This window comes from Salvelinus alpinus, chromosome 3 (genome assembly GCF_045679555.1).
Source record: "Salvelinus alpinus chromosome 3, SLU_Salpinus.1, whole genome shotgun sequence".
Lineage (NCBI taxonomy): Eukaryota > Metazoa > Chordata > Actinopteri > Salmoniformes > Salmonidae > Salvelinus > Salvelinus alpinus.
This window is the reverse complement of record NC_092088.1, coordinates 79249946-79272990: the sequence shown is the minus strand read 5'-3', so window position 1 is coordinate 79272990 and position 23045 is coordinate 79249946. Positions and strand designations below refer to the sequence as shown.

The following is a 23045-nucleotide window of genomic DNA, read 5'->3' as shown; positions in this document are numbered from 1 at the left end:
CTGTATGCAGTAACAGAAAATCATTTTTTTTAAATCGGAAAATCACGCTGCCCGTGTTTGTCATCAGCAATGATTACCTGCATTCTTTTATGAATACATCTCAACTGTTGGTTCATCAACTATTTCCTATCAAAAAAAGAAATAATAATTGAGCCGACATGGATTTACATGTATGATAATACTGTAATTCAATTGGTTTCCTGCAGATGTGACGCTTAGCATTCAGGCCAAAGAGTTCAATCTGGGTTTCTTCAGACCAGAGAATCTTGTTTTTCATGATCAGAGTCCTTTTGGCAAACCTCAAGCTGTTTGTTGTGCCTTTTACTGAGGAGTGGCTTCCGTCTGACCACTCAACTATAAAGGCCTGATTGGTGGAGTGCTGCAGAGAAGGTTGTCCTTCTGGAAGGTTCTCCCATCTCCACAGATGAACTCTACACCTCTATCAGAGTGATCATCAGGTTCTTGGTTACCTCCCTGACCAAGGCCCTTCTCTCCCGATTGCTCAGTTTGGCCGGAGGCCAGCTCTAGGAAGAGTCTTGGTGGTTCCAAACTTGTTTAATTTAAGAATGATGGACGCCACTGTGTTCTTGGGGACCTTCAATGCTGCAGAAATGTTTTGGTACCCTTCCCCAGATCTGAGCCTCGACACAATCCTGTCTCAGAGCTCTACAGACAATTCCTTCAACCTCATGGCTTGGTTTTTGCTCTGACATGCACTGTCAACTGTGGGACCTTATATAGACAGGCGTGTGCCTTTCCAAATCATGTCCAATCAATTGAATTTACCACAGGTGGACTCCAATCAAGTTGTAGAAACATCTCAAGGATGATCAGGATGCACCTGAGCTCAATTTCGAGTCTCATAGCAAAGGGTCTGAATACTTATGTAAATAAGGTATTTCTGTTTTTTATTTGTAATACATTTTCAAAAATGTCAAAAAATCTGTTTTCACTTTGTCATTATGGGGCATTGTGTGTTGATTGATGAGGATTTATTATTATTATTTATATATTTTTTGTGTAATTTTTACCCCCTTTTTCTCCCCAATTTCGTGATAATAATCTTGTCTCATCGCTGAAACTCCCCAACACGCTCGGGAGAGGTGAAGGTTGAGTCATGCGTCCTCCGAAACATGACCCGACAAACTGCGCTTCTTAACACCCGCTCGCTTAACCCGGAAGCCAGCTGCACCAATGTGTCAGAGAAAACACAGTTCAGCCTGCAGGCGCCCATCCCGCCACATGTAGTCGCTAGAGCACGATGAGCCATGTAAAGCCCCCCTGGCCAAACCCTTCCCTAACCCAGATGATGCTGGGCCAATTGTGCGCCACCCTATGGGACTCCCGGTCACGGCTGGTAATGACACTGCCTGGGCTGTAGTGACAGCTCGAACCCCAGGCTGTAGTGACGGCGCAACACTGCGATGCAGTGCCTTAGTCCGCTGCGCCACTCGGAAGGCCAATTTTTTCATTTATTTAATACATTTTAGAATAAGGCTGTAACAAAATGGAAAAATAAGTGAAGGGGTCTGAATACTTTCCGAATGCACTGTGTGTGTGTGTGTGTGTGTGTGTGTGTGTGTGTGTGTGTGTGTGTGTGTGTGTGTGTGTGTGTGTGTGTGTGTGTGTGTGTGTGTGTGTGTGTGTGTGTGTGTGTGTGTGTGTGTGTGTGTGTGTGTGTGTGTGTCCGTCCGTGCGTGCGTGCGTGCGTGCGTGCTATCCTTAACGAGGCATGTGGTACACAACATTCCGAGCTAGCATGACTGGCTAATATCTTGGCTAGCAGGCTAGAAGCAGCATGACTCACATGGAAAAGGAATAACTTTATAAACCTTATGAATATGGTAAATACTTTTCTGCCTTAGAAACACCCAACTAAAACCCCATGACATGTTGGAGAGTACTTACAATTATATGCCCACACTAAACACAGGTCAAATAAAATAAACATGAGGAATAGTCCAGTGAGTCCATTCTTATTTGACCTCGATCTCACTCTGACGGCAGGAGCTGGGTTGAGTGAGGTGTGATGGGGAATGGCGAACTATGGCCAATACAAGTGGTGTGACTTGCAGGTACACTAATAAGATATAAGGGGTGTTGGGCAATTACAACAAACTAATGGTTCAGAGGTGCTGAAACTGCTCAATAAGAGCTGGCCTTTTTAACTCGCTCTCCCGTTTGTGTCTGGATGGCACAATGAGCCAGAAGGGGCAGGCTCAGGTCATCTAGGAGATACAGAGCGACGCACCGGGGAGCCCATTGATCATGCTGTTGTCACTCAAAGCCGGAGGGGTGGGGGTAAACCTCACTGCCGCCTCACGCGTCTTTCTCATGGACCCAGTAAGTGTGTGTGCCATGCAGTAACAGACATACACACTCTGAGATGTGTGTAACATGCAGTAACAGACACTCTGAGATGTGTGTGTGTGTGTGTGTGTGTGTGTGTGTGTGCGTGCGTGCGTGCGTGCGTGCGTGCGTGTGTGTGTGTGTGTGTGTGCGTGCGTGTGTGCGTGCGTGCGTACCAGGCTTGGAACCCAGCAGCAGAGGACCAGTGTGTGGACCCCTGTCACCGCCTCAGCCAGAAGAAAGATGTTGTCATCACTAAGGTCAGAGGTTACAGGGCTGGGGGTTGTCTGTAATGTAGTCACTAAAGTGCATAATTTTGGTGGGTAGTCTATACTGAAGGACAGAGCAGCAGGAATAAAGTTTCTGTGACAAACCAAATATACATTGGTCTTGTTTCTTTAAATATTATGTCTTAAAATCCCCACAGAGGGAAATTCAGGGATCAAACCTCTGTCACATCCTCCTCTAGGCCAGTGTCTCCAGTCTTCCAGTATTCCTAACAGCACACATTTTTGTTGTTATCCCTGACAAACTCACCTGATTCAACTGGGGTGGCAGGTAGCCTAGTGGTTAGAGTGTTGGACTAGTAACCGAAAGGTTGCAAGATTGAATCCCCGAGCTGACAAGGTAAAAATCTGTCACTCTGCCCCCGAACAAGGCAGTCATTGAAAATAAGAATTTGTTCTTAACTGACTTGCCTAGTTAAATAAAGGTAACTAAAAAAACTCAAGGTCTTGATGATTATTTGACAAGTTGAATCAGGTGTGCTTGTCCGGAACAACAACAACGTGTGCTGTTGGGAAACATTCCTATAGAGAATGGGCGAGGCATGGTTTTACTGTACAATTTACTGACTTGCTTTACTTTACACCAGATGAAAATATTATGAGGCTAAATGAATGTTATTCCTAACAAAACCAAGATCTGAAATAATCTTGATACCAGTGTTTGCTTCCCCTTTTTGGCCAACTGCCATGTAATGCTAAACCAGCAGAAACTCACACTGGCATGTAGGCTAGAGGGTATTTAATGACAACACTTATTGACAATTACTGCATCCCAAACAGTACCTAATTCCCTATATAGTGCATTACTTTTGACCAGTGCCCATAGGAGACGTACACATATTTGTTTGTAATTGATCAATTTCACATGGCTGTTAGCCTATAACCAGAGAATATTCTCCACTGTAGTTCTAAAGGGAAGTAACGGTCAGATTGGTCACAGACTCCTAGGAAACCAGATGATGTTTCATGAGGGACTGAATAGAACTATATATTGAGTCACTCCCATTTTTCATAGCTCTCTGTGTGTGTGTTCCTGTCCCCCAGTCTCCATTCTCTCAGTGTTGTTCCTATACACAGTCAGTAGAACAGGAAATGATACAGAGGCAGTCAGGCAAGTTGAAACCTGTGCACGCACACACACACAGCCCCGTGCGTAGACAACTAGGCTTTATAACCGGCACTACAGGAGCTCAAAACATTCTTGAACAAGTGAACTGTAATGTGATGGAAAATAGATGCTGAAAGAGAAAGATTTACCAGGTGTAATATGATGGGAATTAATGCAAATGGTAGATTTATTAAACTCACTCTAACGTCTGGGATCCACTGAACATTCAGAGAGTAGAGGACAGAGTTGGTACAAGTCTTCTGGCTGTATGCCCACCTCCAGGTATGAATACCTACTGTATTGTCAAGCCTTGAATTACATTGGTTTTATTGTAAAAGTTTGATGTACTGTTAGTGTGCATTATTATTGTAACATGAGATTCCCTTTGAACAACACTTCTGCTAGACCCCCTTAGTGTGGATTACATCATGCTTAACTTCTGCTAGTCCCCTTTAGTGTGGATTAAATCATGTTTAATGTATTCTAGTCCCCCTTAGTGGGGATGAAATCATGTTTAACTTCTGCTAGTCCCCCTTTAATGTGGATTAAATCATGTTTATCTTCTGCTAGGCCCCCTTAGTGGGGATTAAATCATGTTTAACTCATGCTAGGCCCCTTTAGTGGGGATTAAATCATGTTTAACTCATGCTAGACCCCCTTAGTGGGGATTAAATCATGCTTAACTTCTGCTAGGCCTCCTTAGTGGGGATTAAATCATGTTTATCTTCTGTTTTACATGCACTATTTTTTATTTTACCTTTATTTTTAACTAGGCAAGTCAGTTAAGAACAAATTCTTATTTTCAATGACGGCTTAGGAACAGTGGGTTAACTGCCTTGTTCAGGGGCAGAACGACAGATTTTAACCTTGCCAGCTCGGGTATTCGATCTTGCAACCTTTCGGATACTAGTCCAACGCTCTAACCACTAGGCTACCTGTCACCCCTCTCTGACTCCTTATAACTTAGGGTTGGATTGTTACTGTAGGCTATATCAAGTTCAAAACTTTCAAAAAGTTACCCTTTCTTAAAGAAAATATTTAAAATTGACTCTTACTAGAACAATTGAACTAAGTATTATGTCAGTTGACAACAAAAAAACAACTGTCATGTTGACATAGATCAGATGGTACACTCACTTTGAATGGGTTAGTATGGAGAGGGAATAGACTTGGACTTCTGACCAGTTATTGGTCCTGGTTGTCAATAATGTCACTACTGAAATTAGAAGAAGGAATTGAGTCCTTTGTTTTCGGAAGTTCTCCCCGTGTTTCTGGAGCCCTTATATGGCAAACTGAGATTGTAGCTTGACAATGGAGTGAGCTGTGCATCGTCAACCCAGGTTGGTGCTGGGCTACAGGCTTCCTGTTCTGTGGGCTCTGTGTTGTGAGTCTATAGAGCTCTTTAAGTTTTGGGTTAGGACATTCTGAACTGTAATGACTGCTGGCAGCAACTTCCTGTAGCAGTATTTTTATGCACAGCGATGGGAGACAACCTTTAGTGATGTCTGCCTGCCTATTGTTCAGGTTAAAATCATGAAACAGAAACAGCCATACTGGTCACTGCATTCTTTATGATGATAATCTGTAAGGCAGAAGTGGATCATGTTGATTGAGGACAACTATGACGTTAGTAACTGAGTACTCCCACCTCAGAGATCCTATTAAAATACATGTATATAATTCAATGACTCCGATAATGTTGAGGTTTCCAAATGTCTACTACTGTATGGCCGGAGTCCTGTCTCAGTTTACTGGATCTGAATATGTTTTTTATGTGTGTATGTCCCAAATGCCCAGCCTATTCTCTATGTGCTCTGGTTAAAAAGTAGTGCACTATAAAGGGAATAGGGTGCCGTTTGAGAAGCACGAAGGCAGATACGCCCATTTTAAATGTACTGTTTTGAATGTTTACAGCTCCAAGATGAACTCTTTTGAAAAGTGACTATCTGCATTTCAACACAGAGGCTCCAGCCAGCAGAGCGGCTAACTAGGCCTAACTACAGTAACTGTAGGCCTAACTACAGTAACATGGCGATGGTGCAGGTGGAGTTTGAGTATGAGTACACAGCCAAGGACGGGGCTCTGGTCTCCATCAAGCCCAACGAGAGGTAATTGAATTGAAAATCTTTATTATCCAGAAAATATTTCACAAAATGGAAATTAGTCTTTAGTTAAAAAAGTAAAATTACAAAGGAACAGATCAGACAACATGATATAGATGATAGAACTTAACAATACATGCACAGTACACGCGTCATTGCACAGCCCAAACACATTCTTCACATTGCCTCTCTGGGCCTCTAATGTTCACAGGTACATCCTGGTCTCCAGGACCAATGACTACTGGTGGCATGTCCAGAAGGACCAGAGGACCAAACCCTTCTATATCCCTGCCAAGTATGTGAGGGAGCTCTCTCTGAAGACCCAGGGCCCACTGGACCTCACTATTTCTGGGACTCAGAGTCGCACATTCTTGCAGTCAACGACTGACAGAGAGCCACTGGACATGTCTAACAAAGGTCAAAGGTCAGACGCTGTGACGAAGGTCCGCATGTCCACGGATCACTCTGCGAGAGCCACCACTCACAGGATGTCCACGTTCGGGGTATCACAAGACATTGATGAAATCAAGCATTATGAGCACATGAAGACCATGGTGGGACTGCAGACCTCCAATAACGAGACTAGAGATATCCCGCCACATGATCTGAAGAGGCGAAGTTTAGCTCCAGGTTTCTCATTCACCTCAGCCTCAGATGCTCAAGGTCTTGGTGATATGCTACAGCACTGTTCCCTAAAGCTCCATGTCTCACCTGAGCCCACAAGCGAACTTCCCCAGTTGCAGTCAAGCCCTCCTACACTTATCAAGGATCAAGATAAACAGCAGATCTCAGATGGCCGGATAACGAAAACACTGCCAGGGGATCCTAGTGGGCTATCTCATTTATCTCAGGACTCAGATATCTATGAGACTATATCAGATACCCAGCACTCAGAGTTGACAGACTTTGTGGGAACAGAACTGGCTGGATCTTTGGGTTCAACTGAAACACCAGCAGAACAACAGCAGAGCCTGGATCGAACTTCTGGTCCGATTGACGTTACAGCCCCTTCCCCTACAGCTCAGGTAAGATTAAGTTTCACTGTAGACATTCATAAAATCCTACATAAATGTATAATATGCAAGTATTTTATTTGACTTTATAATGATTTACATGAAGCCATTTGTAAAGGATGTGAGTTGGATGGGAACGTCAGAGAAAATAACCGGTATTACTAACTTCTGACATCAGAGGGTGCTGTTCAGTCATGGTAGAACTGGCATCCCGACAAGCATTCGAGGTCTGATGGATAAGCACAGAAGTAATCAAGCCTTGCAATGCTCTGTCAATACTTTTTTTCTCAGCTTTTTGAAGAAATTATTACTGAGGTTGGGAATCACTATGTTCACTATTTGGTTTGTTCATTGTCGCTACCCTGTTGTGTTTATCTTAAGAAAAGGAGAGATTTTATAAAAAAATTCACAGAGGAATTATTGTTATACTCTGGGAAATACTCAATGGTTGCATCCCCAATGGCACCCTATTCCTTATATATCAGGGGTACTCAACTCTTACCAGTGGTCCAGAGCCTGCTGGTGTTCTGTTCTACCTGATAACTAATTGCATGCACCTGGTGTCCCAGGTCTAAATCAGTCACTGATTAGAGGGGAACAATGAAAAAACGTAGTGGAACTGGCTTCGAGGTCCAGAGTTGAGTTTGAGGGCCCTATACAGTGCACTACTTTTAACCAGGGCCTCTGGTCAAAAGTAGTGCCCTTTATAAGGAATAGGGTGCCATTTGGGATGCACAAATGAATCACAAACACAGATGAGAACTAGGCATATGACTTATTCTGTCAAATTTCCCAAAAGTTAATATGGTCAACAGGACTCAGCTAATGAATCACAAACTATATCACATTCAGGGAAATAGTTATACCATCTTGGATTCAAAAACATGACTCAAAAGATGCTTTCAGTAAGTGAGCCTTGTGATCTGCATTAAAGATACATGGTGAGTTTATGGATAACAGAATGCAGTGAGTTTGATTGAAGGTTGTGCTGTTGTCTTGTACAGACATGTACAAGTTATCCATGAAAGGGTAAAATTCCTGCTAATGTTTGGAAAGATTCCTAACATAGCATATACTAGCTATAGTAGACTCCATGTGTTATTCTGTGGCAGCTCATATACACAAGCCCTTTTGCTTTTGTGTGCCAGTCCAATGGGGTAAGGGGTGCCACTCCCCCTAGAATGCAACTGTAGGGTCAGGACGGTCCGGTCCAGCTGATTCAAGTGCTCTATCTGGTCCGTTCGGTACAACTGTCTGGAATACGACACGCAGGACACAATCACTGTTAGGTGTATGGACCTATGCAATTTGATTGTAACATTTGAGATTTCCCAAAAGTGGAATCCTCTTTCTACCTTTTCTTTCCTCTTCTTTTTACTTTCGTGAATGTGGGTGGGGGTTAGGGGAGTTGGTGGGGCAACCACAGAACAGGTTAGAAACCGGTTAGTTCGGCTGGTTCGAATACATACCTACTGTAACCAGAAAAGAAAGAGTTAATCAGAAACTTAGGCTACCAACAAACCACTCCCAAACGACTGGCTGTAGCTTCCAGCTGCTACCTGTTGCCAGAGCACCAGTGACGTTGACGAGAACTATACCGCCGTAAAAAATATTAACATTTTGCAAACGCAAATTACATTGACTACAGTTGGTTGGTTTGACAGGCGTCACCGTGAAGCAACATCGTTTTTTGGAGAAACCTGAAACATTCCGCGAGTCTGCTTTCCATCGTTGGTTCACCTGTTCCGAGGTAAAGTGACGTAGGCCGCTCCTAGTATCAGGATGTAGTCAAGCATGAAACGAACATTTTATATCCTTCTCAATGCTGAGAATTAATTTGTTACATTGTTGCGCTTGCAGGTGGCAATGTGTAAACATTTACATTTCTGACTAAACTAGTGTGCAAAGTTTGAAAGTAGTCTGTAAAGTAGGCCTACATTGTTGTTACATTTGCTATAACAGAACTTGAACTAGTTTGCTTACTTGAAACTCTGTTGTTGTTTTTGTCGCACTGCTTTTCTTTATTTTGGCCTGGTTGCAGTTGTAAATGAGAACTTGTTCTCAACTAGCCTACCTGGTTAAATAAAGGTTAAATAAAAAAATCTGATAATTGAATGACCTTGTGGTACCCCTGCTATGCAGCAACAAGGGCAGCATTCCAAATTGCACCCTATTTAGTGCCCCATAGGGATTTGGTCCCTATGGTCAAAAGTAGTGCACTATATAGTTCTGTCCTTTCTGGCATGGGATCCATCCACAGTTCATGTGTTAGTGCCAGCTATTTGCACATTCTGTACATTTCTTCCCAGCAATGTCATTATTTTTATGCATCCAAATCAACATATGCAAAAAAAAAAACATTTGTAACTTTTAAGTTGTGTACAGTACAGTGGCTGCATTCTAAATTCTGATGAAGAGGCTTTAATCAAACAGAATGTACAGAGAGCCTTCAACCTGTATTCACTGTGTTCTCGAGCTGTAATGATGTGCCATGTGCTACAGATTCCTGAAATAAGTAGAATTTTTGGTGCAGCTAGATATCAGTCCTGAAGGCTTTTTCAGGAGTGAATGACAAGGGGTTTTACATTTTGACTCTGTTTTTTCACTTTAAAATGTATGCTAACAAAAACCATTGATTTCAAAGTTTATCAAACCATACAACTCTATGCACAAGGACTACTTTCCACTGAAAAATGTACAAAATTAAATTTAGTGGAAGAACTGTGCAGATTCAAACTTTGGTAAAGAAATTACAGTAAAATCATGCAATCATGTTTTCCAAATAACTGTTAAACATCATGGCAACATGAGTTCGAAAAAGTCTCTTTTGGTTATTGAACTACAGTAAGTGAAGTGGATTTACAGTCGAAGTTTACATACACTTAGGTTGGAGTCATTCAAACTTGTTTTTCAACCACTCCACAAATTTCTTGTTAACAAACTATAGTTTTGGCAAGTCGATTAGGACATCTACTTTGTGCATGACAAGTAATTTTTCCAACAATTGTTTACAGAAAGATTATTTCACTTATAACTCACTGTATCACAATTCCAGTGGGTCAGAAGTTTACATACACTAAGTTGACTGTGCCTTTAAACAGCTTGGAAAATTCCAGAAAATTATATCATGGATTTAGAAGCTTCTGATAGGCTAATTTACATAATTTGAGTCAATTGAAGGTATACCTGTGGATGTATTTCAAGGCCTACCTTCAAACTTAGTGCCTCTTTGCTTGACATCATGGGAAAATCAAAAGAAATCAGCCAAGACCTCAGAATGTTTTTTTTGTAGACCTCCACAAGTCTGGTTCATCCTTGGGAGCAATTTCCAAACGCCTGAAGGTACCACATTAATCTGTACAAACAATAGTACGCAAGTATAAACACCATGGGACCACGCAGCTGTCATACTGCTCTGGAAGGAGATGCGTTCTGTCTCCTAGAGATGAACGTACTTGGTGCGAAAAGTGCAAATCAATCCCAGAACAACAGCAAAGGACCTTGTGAAGATGCTGGAGGAAACAGGTACAAAAGTATCTATATCCACAGTAAAACAAGTCCTATATCAACATAACCTGAAAGGCCGCTCAGCAAGGAAGAAGCCACTGCTCCAAAACCGGCATAAAAAAGCCAGACTACGGTTTGCAACTGCACATGGGGACAAAGACCGTACTTTTTGGAGAAATGCCCTCTCGGTTGATGTATCAAAAATAGAACTGTTTGGCCATAATGACCATCGTTATGTTTGGAGGAAAAAGGGGGAGGCTTGCAAGCCGAAGAACACCATCCCAACCGTGAAGCACGGGGGTGGCAGCATCATGTTGTGGGAGTGCTTTGCTGCAGGAGGGACTGGTGCACTTCACAAAATAGATGGCATCATGAGGAAATAAATCATGTGGATATATTGAAGCAACACCTCAAGACATCAGTCAGGAAGTTAAATCTTGGTCGCAAATGGGTCTTCCAAATGGACATTGACCACAAGCATACTTCCAAAGTTGTGGCAAAATGGCTTTAGGACAACAATGTCAAGGTATTGGAGTGGCCATCTCAAAGCCCTGACCTCAGTCCTATAGAACATTTGTGGGCGGAACTGAAAAAGCATGTGCATGCAAGGAGGCCAACAAACCTGACTCAGTTACACCAGCTCTGTCAGGAGGAATGGGCCAAAATTCACCCAACTTATTGTGGGAAGCTTGTGGAAGGCTACCCAAAACGTTTGACCCAAGTTAAACAACTTAAAGGCAATGCTACCAAATACTAATTGAGTGTATGTAAACTTCTGACCCACTGGGAATGCGATTAAAGAAATAAAAGCTGAAATAAATCGTTCTCTACTATTATTCTGACATTTCACGTACTTAAAATAAAGTGGTGATCTGAACTGACCTAAAACAGGGAATTTCTACTCGGATTAAATGTCAGGAATTGTGAAAAACTGAGTTTAAATGTATTTGGCTAAGGTGTATGTAAACTTCCGACTTCAACTGTACATCCGATAATGGAATTACGGTAACAGAATTGCATCATGGGTCCCTAATCTGTACTACACAAAAATGCATAATTATGGATATGAATGTCCAAACTTGTGAAACATGAGGAGAATGACATCACAGCAGAGTAGATTACAGTACAATGTACTCTACCTTTCTTTACTGTACTGTGCTATTAGACTTTGCAGTACTGTGTTCTACTCAATGTATTGTGCTCTACTCACGGTGTTCTACTCACTGTGCTCTACTCTACTGAGCTCTGCTCTACTCACTGTACTGTGCTCTACTCACTGTGCTCTATTCATTGTGCTTTACTGTGCTCTACTCACTGTACAGTACACTACTGTGCTTTACATACTGCTCTACTCACTGTGTTCTATTCACGGTACTCTGCTGTGCTCTAGTCACTGGGCTGACGTTGCTTTCAGAGGCAATTTTTTTTCTTGGGAAATGGTGCCTTCTATGCCTTCATTTCCCAAAATTATAGACTCTTAGCTTTCATATGACACCAATTTGATATGCTCCTATTCGATGGAAATGCCCATCACCTTTACATATCTTGTAACTGTAGCCTTCACTTACGCTGTGCAATAAGGGCTCTGGTCGTCCCTATGTAGGGACTAGGGTGCCATTTGGACCTTGATTTCAATCCCTTTCTGACAGCACCCCTTTTTGATTTTAACAAAACCTTCGATACGTGTTTGCCCATGGTAGAAGTGGTCAGAAAGTTACTTTTTAGACCTGAATGCCAAAACATTCAGGAGATAGAGGTGCTCAAAGTTGACACATTTTGCATACCCTAGCCTATCATAAAACATCCATATCTTCATCACTGGAAAATATCAACGGTTGAGTTTGATATCATTTGAAAGCTTACAAAAAGTTTTGTCAAACTACTCTGATTTCTTGAAAAAAAGTATACAATAAATAAACATCTACAGTACCAGTCAAAAGTCTGGACACTTACTCACTCAAGGGTTTTTCTTAATTTTTTCTACTATTTTCTACATTATAAAATAATAGTGGAGACATCAAAAACTATGAAATATCACATATGGAATCATGTAGTAACCAAAAAAGTGAGATTCTTCAAAGTAGTCACCCTTTGCCTTGATGACAGCTTTGCATACTCTTGGCATTCTCTCAACCAGCTTCACCTGGAATGCTTTTCCAACAGTCTTGCAGGAGTGTGTTGGGTTTGAAAAACAAATGGTAGTCCCACTAAGCGCAAACCAGATAGGATGGCGTATTGCTGCAGAATGCTGTGGTAGCCATGCTGGTTAAGTATGCCTTGAATTTTAAATAAATCACTGGTACTGTAACCAGAAAAGCACCATCACACCTCCTCCTCCATGCTTCACGGTGGGAACCACACATGCAGAGATCATCCGTTCACCTAATCTGTATCTCACAAAGACATGGCAGTTGGAACCAAAAATCTCAAATTTGGACTCATCTGACTAAAGGACAGATTTCCACCAGTCTATTGTCCATTGCTTGTGATTTATGGCCCAAGCAAGTCTGTTCTTTAGTATTGGTTTCTTTGCAGCAATTTGACCATGAAGGCCTGATTCACACTGTTACTTGAACTCTGTGAAGAATTTATTTGGGCTGCAAATGTTGAGGCTGGCAACTCAAATGAACTTATCCTCTGCAGCAGAGGTAACTCTGGCTCTTCCTTTCCTGTGGCGGTCCTCATGAGAGCCAGTTTCATCACAGCACTTGATGGTTTTTGCGACTGCACTTGAAGAAACTTTAAAAGTTCTTGAAATGTTCCGGATTGACTGACCTTCATGTCTTAAAGTAATGATGGACTGTCATTTCTCTTTGCTTATTTGAGCTGTTCTTGCCATAATATGGACTTGGTCTTTTACCAAATAGGGCTATCTTCTGTATACCACCCCTACCTTGTCACAACACAACTGATTGGCTCAAAGGCATTAATTCACTTTTAACAGGGCACACCTGTTAATTGAAATGCATTCCAGGTGGCTCATGAAGCTGGTTGAGAGAATGCCAAGAGTATGCAAAGCTGTCATCAAGGTAAAGGGTGGCTACTTTCAAGAATTTGCTTAAGTTTTTTTTGGTTACTACATGATTCCTTAGGTGTTTTTTCATAGTTACAATGTAGAAAATACAAAACTAAAAACCCTGGAATGAGTAGGTATGTCCTAACTTTTGACTGGTATTTTGTGTCATTGTATAACATTTAACATGAATTAGGGTACGGTATGCAAAATATGTCAGCTTTGGAATGAACCAGGTTCAAAAAAAGCTTTTTCTGTTTCTAATTAAATTTACTGGCAAAAAGAATGCATGCATTTGATCAGAGTTCAAAGTTTTGATTGAATATTGACCTCTGCCTGCCAAAATCAAATGCCAGGAAACTGCTCCAACAGATTGTGTGTGTGACCTATCTATCTGATCCTGCTCTCTGACAGAAAAGAACACTGAACACTGTCTGTTTTGTTCTCCTCCTAAACAGCACACTGGCCCAAATGACTCCCTATTCCCTATATGGTGCATCTTATTAGTCTGGTCCAAATGGTTCCCTACTCCCTATATGGTAAACTTAATACTTTTGACCAGAGCCCTATGGGCCATTCCCTATGGGCCCTGTTCAAAAGTGGTGCACTATATAGATAATAGAGAGTAATTTGGGACACATACTAGGTTTGGCTTCTCACTGGGCACAGACGTCAATTCAATGTCTATTCCTCTTTGATTCAAACAACATTGATTCAACCAGTGTGTGCCCAGTGGGTTCTTACTGAAATCACTGGGAGGTTATTTGAGAGTAAGGATGGGTGAATACATTTAGATGAATCCAACATTTAGGGTAACACCGGATGTCATGATCCCAAGACCAAAAATAGTGATGGTTAGACTATCGAGTGGAGTGGACTACCCTAGTTAAATGAACTCAATTGACATGAAAATGAATGTAGGAATGGTTTTCTTACATGATCAAATGAACCATAAATTCCTTAACTATTATTATAAACAAAATATGAATGTAAAAAACAGTTGTGATCTTGTTGATATCATCATGTTCATGCATACTTCACCAGATCACTATGTTATTTGCATTAGTACTGGTAAATTGTAACTGCCAAGGACCGAAAGGCTCCTTAGCAGCTTCTACCGCCAAGCCATAAGACTGCTGAACAGTTCATCAAATGGCCACCGGACTATTTGCACTGTCCCCCCCATCCCCCCTCCTTTTGTTTTGTACACTGCTGCTCGCTGTTTATTATCTATGCATAGTCACTTCATCCCTACCTACATGTACGGATTGCCTCGGCTGGCCTGTGCCCCCACACATTATCTCCGTGCCTGTACCCCCTGTATATAGCCTCGTTATTTTATTGTGTTACTTTTTATAATTTTTTACTTTAGTTAATTTGGTAAATATTTTTTTGACTCTTTCTTGAACTGCATTGTTAGTTAAGGGCTTATAAGTAAGCATTTCACGGTAAGGTCTACACTTGTTGTATTCTGCCCATGTGACAAATAAAGTTTGATTTTATTTAGTAAACGTACACACACCATTTGAGAGAGAAATGGAAATTCAGCATTTTTCTCTGTGCTTGTTGTGCAAATCTCCTCTAGAGGCTCCCAATGACCGTTCCTCAGCTGTAATGAGACTATTTCATGGCTGTGTTTACACAGGCAGCCCAATTCTGATCTTTTTTTCACTAATTCAGATCAGCTCTGAAAAATATCTGATGTTATTGGTCAAAAGTCCAATTAATGGGGAAAAATGATCAGATTTGGCCTGCCTGTCTAAACGCAGCCTTCGGCCACGTTCCTCTGCCTAGGTGCTGCTGATGCCTGCCAGATCTTACAATACCTGGGTAGGTATTTTATTTTTTTAGCTAACCACATATGTTATAGCAATCTGTCAGTCGATGACATGGCACGCAACCATTGGTTGATGCATGCAATCTTTGGTTGATGCATGCAACATCTGAGCAGGGGAACGGAACCATTGTCTAAAGAGGGTATTCCCAAACTGGGGTACGGTACGTGTAATGCCGTCGGGGGTACCCCAAATAAAAATGTGATTCACATTTAAAAAATAAATCATAATATGAAGTTTTTGAACATTTTTTTCTTCACATTTTCAGAGTATCCTGCCTTGGCATATCGCGCTGTTAAGACACTGATGCCCTTTGCAACCACGTACCTACAGTATGTGAGAGTGGACTCTCAGCCCTCACTAGCATGAAAACTAAATACAGGCACAGACTGTGTGTGGAAAATGATTTAAGACTAAGACTCTCTCCAATACAACCCAACATTGCAGAGTTACGTGCATCCTTCAAGCACACCCTTCTCATTAACGTGTGGTGAGTTATTTAAATAAGGTTTTATATGTAAGATGGTTAAAGAAAGAGAAAAATTATTTATTATTATTATATTATTATTTGTGCCCTGGTCCTATAAGAGCTCTTTGTCACTTCCCACGTGTCGGGATGTGACAAAAACTCACACTCATTCTTATGTTTAATAAATGTATAGTGTGCGTGTGGCAGTCTTACAATGATGGCAAAAAACATTTGAAAGTGTGCTGACCCTGGTACTGGAGGGGGTACGCAGCTGGAGTTTGAATGTTTGAAGGGGTAGGGGACTATAAAAAGTTTGGGAACCACTGGTCTAAAGTATCTTGTCTCCTTAGTCATAGAATCATATTAGATCCGGAATGTCTTTAATTTTATCTTGATGCATGGTTCTTTTTTATGTACTCTGTTTGTAATGATAGGGTTAACTGCTTGGGACTTCGCTATCAAAGCTCTTGAGATCTACATATCTGTAAATAGTTAAAATGCCTAAGTGGCTTTATTGCCCATACAGAAAAACCATATTAGTTCACATGTGAAATGTGTTTTCGGAACACTTCACATGTGATCAAGTTTTCACATGTAGTGTCATTTTATCACGTGTTGCTTTAATGTTATCACATTAACTTCACATAAGTTCACATGAAAACATGGATTTTTGGAACACTTCACATGTGAAATGTATGTTTTTTCCATAAGGGTGTGTACAGTACCGTAGGCATTCTTGGACAGCAGTTGTTACCCAACACCTAAGTCAGTTTTAGTGTCTTATGTTTCAGACACTGCAGTATGTTCAGAGATTACCATATCTTCTCTTTTTCCTCTATCCATACATGTATACTGTAGAATGTATACATCTCTGTGTTCCATCTATGTTCTAGAATTTCTATGTTCTCGAAACTCTATGTTCTCCTGCTTCATATGCGAGACATGTCAATAAAGCGTCAATCAGCCTGGCCTGAGGTAAAGTGAAGTGAGGAGATGGGTAGGGAAGTGATAAGGCTGCTGTGCTGTATGTAGGTTGTAAATGGAGCCATAACTGCCGTCTCTGGGGTAATCCAGGATTCTGGGCCATGAGGAGTGATGTAACGGGTAGGAATCAGACTCCATTAATAGGCCGACTGTGTTTTTGTGGCCTGATTTTGAGCCCCAATTTGCTCCTCCATTGTTTTATTGGATGATTGCTAAAGCAGTGAAGTAATCAGGCAGATTGCTGGTTTGTAGCATTGCTCAAGGCTATACGAGAAAGTTCTGATTATTCTCCTTTAGGGCAATTAGAGGCTATACAAAATATGGCTATCATCTCCTTCTTCAGGAGCTAGTTTAACATCACAACGATGTTTCCTCTTCAACCATCTCCTTCTTCAGGAGCTAGTTCAACATCACAACGATGTTTCCTTTTCAACCATCTCCTTCTTCAGGAGCTAGTTTAACATCACAACGATGTTTCCTCTTCAACCATCTCCTTCTTCAGGAGCTAGTTCAACATCACAACGATGTTTCCTTTTCAACCATCTCCTTCTTCAGGAGCTAGTTTAACATCACAACGATGTTTCCTCTTCAACCATCTCCTTCTTCAGGAGCTAGTTCAACATCACAACGATGTTTCCTTTTCAACCATCTCCTTCTTCAGGAGCTAGTTTAACATCACAACGATGTTTCCTCTTCAACCATCTCCTTCTTCAGGAGCTAGTTTAACATCACAACAATGTTTCCTCTTCAACCATCTCCTTCTTCAGGAGCTAGTTTAACATCACAACGATGTTTCCTCTTCAACCATCTCCTTCTTCAGGAGCTAGTTCAACATCACAACGATGTTTCCTTTTCAACCATCTCCTTCTTCAGGAGCTAGTTTAACATCACAACGATGTTTCCTCTTCAACCATCTCCTTCTTCAGGAGCTAGTTCAACATCACAACGATGTTTCCTCTTCAACCATCTCCTTCTTCAAGAGCTAGTTCAACATCACAACAATGTTTCCTCTTCAACCATCTCCTTCTTCAGGAGCTAGTTCAACATCACAACGATGTTTCCTCTTCAACCATCTCCTTCTTCAGGAGCTAGTTTAACATCACAACGATGTTTCCTCTTCAACCATCTCCTTCTTCAGGAGCTAGTTCAACATCACAACGATGTTTCCTCTTCAACCATCTCCTTCTTCAGGAGCTAGTTCAACATCACAACGATGTTTCCTCTTCAACCATCTCCTTCTTCAGGAGCTAGTTCAACATCACAACGATGTTTCCTTTTCAACCATCTCCTTCTTCAGGAGCTAGTTTAACATCACAACGATGTTTCCTCTTCAACCATCTCCTTCTTCAGGAGCTAGTTCAACATCACAACGATGTTTCCTCTTCAACCATCTCCTTCTTCAGGAGCTAGTTTAACATCACAACGATGTTTCCTCTTCAACCATCTCCTTCTTCAGGAGCTAGTTCAACATCACAACGATGTTTCCTTTTCAACCATCTCCTTCTTCAGGAGCTAGTTTAACATCACAGCAATGTTTCCTCTTCAACCATCTCCTTCTTCAGGAGATAGTTCAACATCACAACAATGTTTCCTCTTCAACCATCTCCTTCTTCAGGAGCTAGTTTAACATCACAACGATGTTTCCTCTTCAACCATCTCCTTCTTCAAGAGCTAGTTCAACATCACAACGATGTTTCCTCTTCAACCATCTCCTTCTTCAGGAGCTAGTTTAACATCACAACGATGTTTCCTCTTCAACCATCTTCTTCTTCAGGAGCTAGTTTAACATCACAACGATGTTTCCTCTTCAACCATCTCCTTCTTCAGGAGCTAGTTTAACATCACAACGATGTTTCCTCTTCAACCATCTCCTTCTTCAGGAGCTAGTTCAACATCACAACGATGTTTCCTTTTCAACCATCTCCTTCTTCAGGAGCTAGTTTAACATCACAACGATGTTTCCTCTTCAACCATCTCCTTCTTCAGGAGCTAGTTCAACATCACAACGATGTTTCCTTTTCAACCATCTCCTTCTTCAGGAGCTAGTTCAACATCACAACGATGTTTCCTCTTCAACCATCTCCTTCTTCAGGAGCTAGTTCAACATCACAACGATGTTTCCTCTTCAACCATCTCCTTCTTCAGGAGCTAGTTCAACATCACAACGATGTTTCCTTTTCAACCATCTCCTTCTTCAGGAGCTAGTTTAACATCACAACGATGTTTCCTCTTCAACCATCTCCTTCTTCAGGAGCTAGTTCAACATCACAACGATGTTTCCTCTTCAACCATCTCCTTCTTCAGGAGATAGTTCAACATCACAACAATGTTTCCTCTTCAACCATCTCCTTCTTCAGGAGCTAGTTTAACATCACAACGATGTTTCCTCTTCAACCATCTCCTTCTTCAAGAGCTAGTTCAACATCACAACGATGTTTCCTCTTCAACCATCTCCTTCTTCAGGAGCTAGTTTAACATCACAACGATGTTTCCTCTTCAACCATCTTCTTCTTCAGGAGCTAGTTTAACATCACAACGATGTTTCCTCTTCAACCATCTCCTTCTTCAGGAGCTAGTTTAACATCACAACGATGTTTCCTCTTCAACCATCTCCTTCTTCAGGAGCTAGTTCAACATCACAACGATGTTTCCTTTTCAACCATCTCCTTCTTCAGGAGCTAGTTTAACATCACAACGATGTTTCCTCTTCAACCATCTCCTTCTTCAGGAGCTAGTTCAACATCACAACGATGTTTCCTTTTCAACCATCTCCTTCTTCAGGAGCTAGTTCAACATCACAACGATGTTTCCTCTTCAACCATCTCCTTCTTCAGGAGCTAGTTCAACATCACAACGATGTTTCCTCTTCAACCATCTCCTTCTTCAGGAGCTAGTTCAACATCACAACGATGTTTCCTTTTCAACCATCTCCTTCTTCAGGAGCTAGTTTAACATCACAACGATGTTTCCTCTTCAACCATCTCCTTCTTCAGGAGCTAGTTCAACATCACAACGATGTTTCCTCTTCAACCATCTCCTTCTTCAGGAGCTAGTTTAACATCACAACGATGTTTCCTCTTCAACCATCTCCTTCTTCAGGAGCTAGTTCAACATCACAACGATGTTTCCTCTTCAACCATCTCCTTCTTCAGGAGCTAGTTCAACATCACAACGATGTTTCCTTTTCAACCATCTCCTTCTTCAGGAGCTAGTTCAACATCACAACGATGTTTCCTCTTCAACCATCTCCTTCTTCAGGAGCTAGTTCAACATCACAACGATGTTTCCTCTTCAACCATCTCCTTCTTCAGGAGCTAGTTCAACATCACAACAATGTTTCCTCTTCAACCATCTCCTTCTTCAGGAGCTAGTTTAACATCCCAGCAATGTTTCCTCTTCAACCATCTCCTTCTTCAGGAGATAGTTCAACATCACAACAATGTTTCCTCTTCAACCATCTCCTTCTTCAGGAGCTAGTTTAACATCACAACGATGTTTCCTCTTCAACCATCTCCTTCTTCAGGAGCTAGTTCAACATCACAACGATGTTTCCTCTTCAACCATCTCCTTCTTCAGGAGCTAGTTCAACATCACAACGATGTTTCCTCTTCAACCATCTCCTTCTTCAGGAGCTAGTTCAACATCACAACGATGTTTCCTTTTCAACCATCTCCTTCTTCAGGAGCTAGTTTAACATCCTAACGATGTTTCCTCTTCAACCATCTCCTTCTTCAGGAGCTAGTTCAACATCACAACGATGTTTCCTCTTCAACCATCTCCTTCTTCAGGAGCTAGTTTAACATCACAACGATGTTTCCTCTTCAACCATCTCCTTCTTCAGGAGCTAGTTCAACATCACAACGATGTTTCCTCTTCAACCATCTCCTTCTTCAGGAGCTAGTTCAACATCACAACGATGTTTCCTTTTCAACCATCTCCTTCTTCAGGAGCTAGTTCAACATCACAACGATGTTTCCTCTTCAACCATCTCCTTCTTCAGGAGCTAGTTTAACATCACAACGATGTTTCCTCTTCAACCATCTCCTTCTTCAGGAGCTAGTTCAACATCACAACGATGTTTCCTCTTCAACCATCTCCTTCTTCAGGAGCTAGTTCAACATCACAACGATGTTTCCTCTTCAACCATCTCCTTCTTCAGGAGCTAGTTCAACATCAGAACGATGTTTCCTCTTCAACCATCTCCTTCTTCAGGAGCTAGTTCAACATCACAACAATGTTTCCTCTTCAACCATCTCCTTCTTCAGGAGCTAGTTTAACATCACAGCAATGTTTCCTCTTCAACCATCTCCTTCTTCAGGAGATAGTTCAACATCACAACAATGTTTCCTCTTCAACCATCTCCTTCTTCAGGAGCTAGTTTAACATCACAACGATGTTTCCTCTTCAACCATCTCCTTCTTCAGGAGCTAGTTCAACATCACAACGATGTTTCCTTTTCAACCATCTCCTTCTTCAGGAGCTAGTTTAACATCACAGCAATGTTTCCTCTTCAACCATCTCCTTCTTCAGGAGATAGTTCAACATCACAACAATGTTTCCTCTTCAACCATCTCCTTCTTCAGGAGCTAGTTTAACATCACAACGATGTTTCCTCTTCAACCATCTCCTTCTTCAAGAGCTAGTTCAACATCACAACAATGTTTCCTCTTCAACCATCTCCTTCTTCAGGAGCTAGTTTAACATCACAACGATGTTTCCTCTTCAACCATCTTCTTCTTCAGGAGCTAGTTTAACATCACAACGATGTTTCCTCTTCAACCATCTTCTTCTTCAGGAGCTAGTTTAACATCACAACGATGTTTCCTCTTCAACCATCTCCTTCTTCAGGAGCTAGTTTAACATCACAACGATGTTTCCTCTTCAACCATCTCCTTCTTCAGGAGCTAGTTCAACATCACAACGATGTTTCCTTTTCAACCATCTCCTTCTTCAGGAGCTAGTTTAACATCACAACGATGTTTCCTCTTCAACCATCTCCTTCTTCAGGAGCTAGTTCAACATCACAACGATGTTTCCTTTTCAACCATCTCCTTCTTCAGGAGCTAGTTCAACATCACAACGATGTTTCCTCTTCAACCATCTCCTTCTTCAGGAGCTAGTTTAACATCACAACGATGTTTCCTCTTCAACCATCTCCTTCTTCAGGAGCTAGTTCAACATCACAACGATGTTTCCTCTTCAACCATCTCCTTCTTCAGGAGCTAGTTCAACATCACAACGATGTTTTCTCTTCAACCATCTCCTTCTTCAGGAGCTAGTTTAACATCACAACGATGTTTCCTCTTCAACCATCTCCTTCTTCAGGAGCTAGTTCAACATCACAACGATGTTTCCTTTTCAACCATCTCCTTCTTCAGGAGCTAGTTCAACATCACAACGATGTTTCCTTTTCAACCATCTCCTTCTTCAGGAGCTAGTTCAACATCACAACGATGTTTCCTCTTCAACCATCTCCTTCTTCAGGAGCTAGTTCAACATCACAACGATGTTTCCTCTTCAACCATCTCCTTCTTCAGGAGCTAGTTTAACATCACAACGATGTTTCCTCTTCAACCATCTCCTTCTTCAGGAGCTAGTTCAACATCACAACGATGTTTCCTCTTCAACCATCTCCTTCTTCAGGAGCTAGTTCAACATCACAACGATGTTTACTCTTCAACCATCTCCTTCTTCAGGAGCTAGTTCAACATCACAACAATGTTTCCTCTTCAACCATCTCCTTCTTCAGGAGCTAGTTTAACATCACAACGATGTTTCCTTTTCAACCATCTCCTTCTTCAGGAGCTAGTTCAACATCACAACAATGTTTCCTCTTCAACCATCTCCTTCTTCAGGAGCTAGTTCAACATCACAACGATGTTTCCTTTTCAACCATCTCCTTCTTCAGGACCTAGTTCAACATCACAACGATGTTTCCTCTTCAACCATCTCCTTCTTCAGGAGCTAGTTTAACATCACAACGATGTTTCCTCTTCAACCATCTCCTTCTTCAGGAGCTAGTTCAACATCACAACGATGTTTCCTCTTCAACCATCTCCTTCTTCAGGAGCTAGTTTAACATCACAACGATGTTTCCTTTTCAACCATCTCCTTCTTCAGGAGCTAGTTCAACATCACAACGATGTTTCCTCTTCAACCATCTCCTTCTTCAGGAGCTAGTTTAACATCACAACGATGTTTCCTTTTCAACCATCTCCTTCTTCAGGAGCTAGTTTAACATCACAACGATGTTTCCTCTTCAACCATCTCCTTCTTCAGGAGCTAGTTCAACATCACAACAATGTTTCCTCTTCAACCATCTCCTTCTTCAGGAGCTAGTTTAACATCACAATGATGTTTCCTCTTCAACCATCTCCT

General features: G+C 41.5%; 1 protein-coding gene across 5 annotated transcripts in view; it reads left to right on the top strand.

Moving 5' to 3' along the window:
- The first annotated feature begins 3758 nt into the window (after positions 1 to 3758).
- The window catches only part of LOC139571400 (rho GTPase-activating protein 27-like), a 62099-nt gene continuing 42812 nt past the window's right edge, over positions 3759 to 23045 (top strand). For 3 of the 5 annotated variants that reach the window (XM_071394236.1, XM_071394233.1, XM_071394231.1), the window contains exons 1-3: positions 3760 to 4026; positions 5659 to 5852; positions 6058 to 6871. In XM_071394236.1, coding sequence (XP_071250337.1) covers positions 5773 to 5852; positions 6058 to 6871 — 894 coding nt within the window. In that variant the 5' untranslated portion in view covers positions 3760 to 4026; positions 5659 to 5772. Of the gene's footprint in view, positions 4027 to 5658; positions 5853 to 6057; positions 6872 to 23045 lie in introns of all 5 variants that reach the window. The other 2 variants (XM_071394234.1, XM_071394232.1) reach the window with 2 other exon arrangements.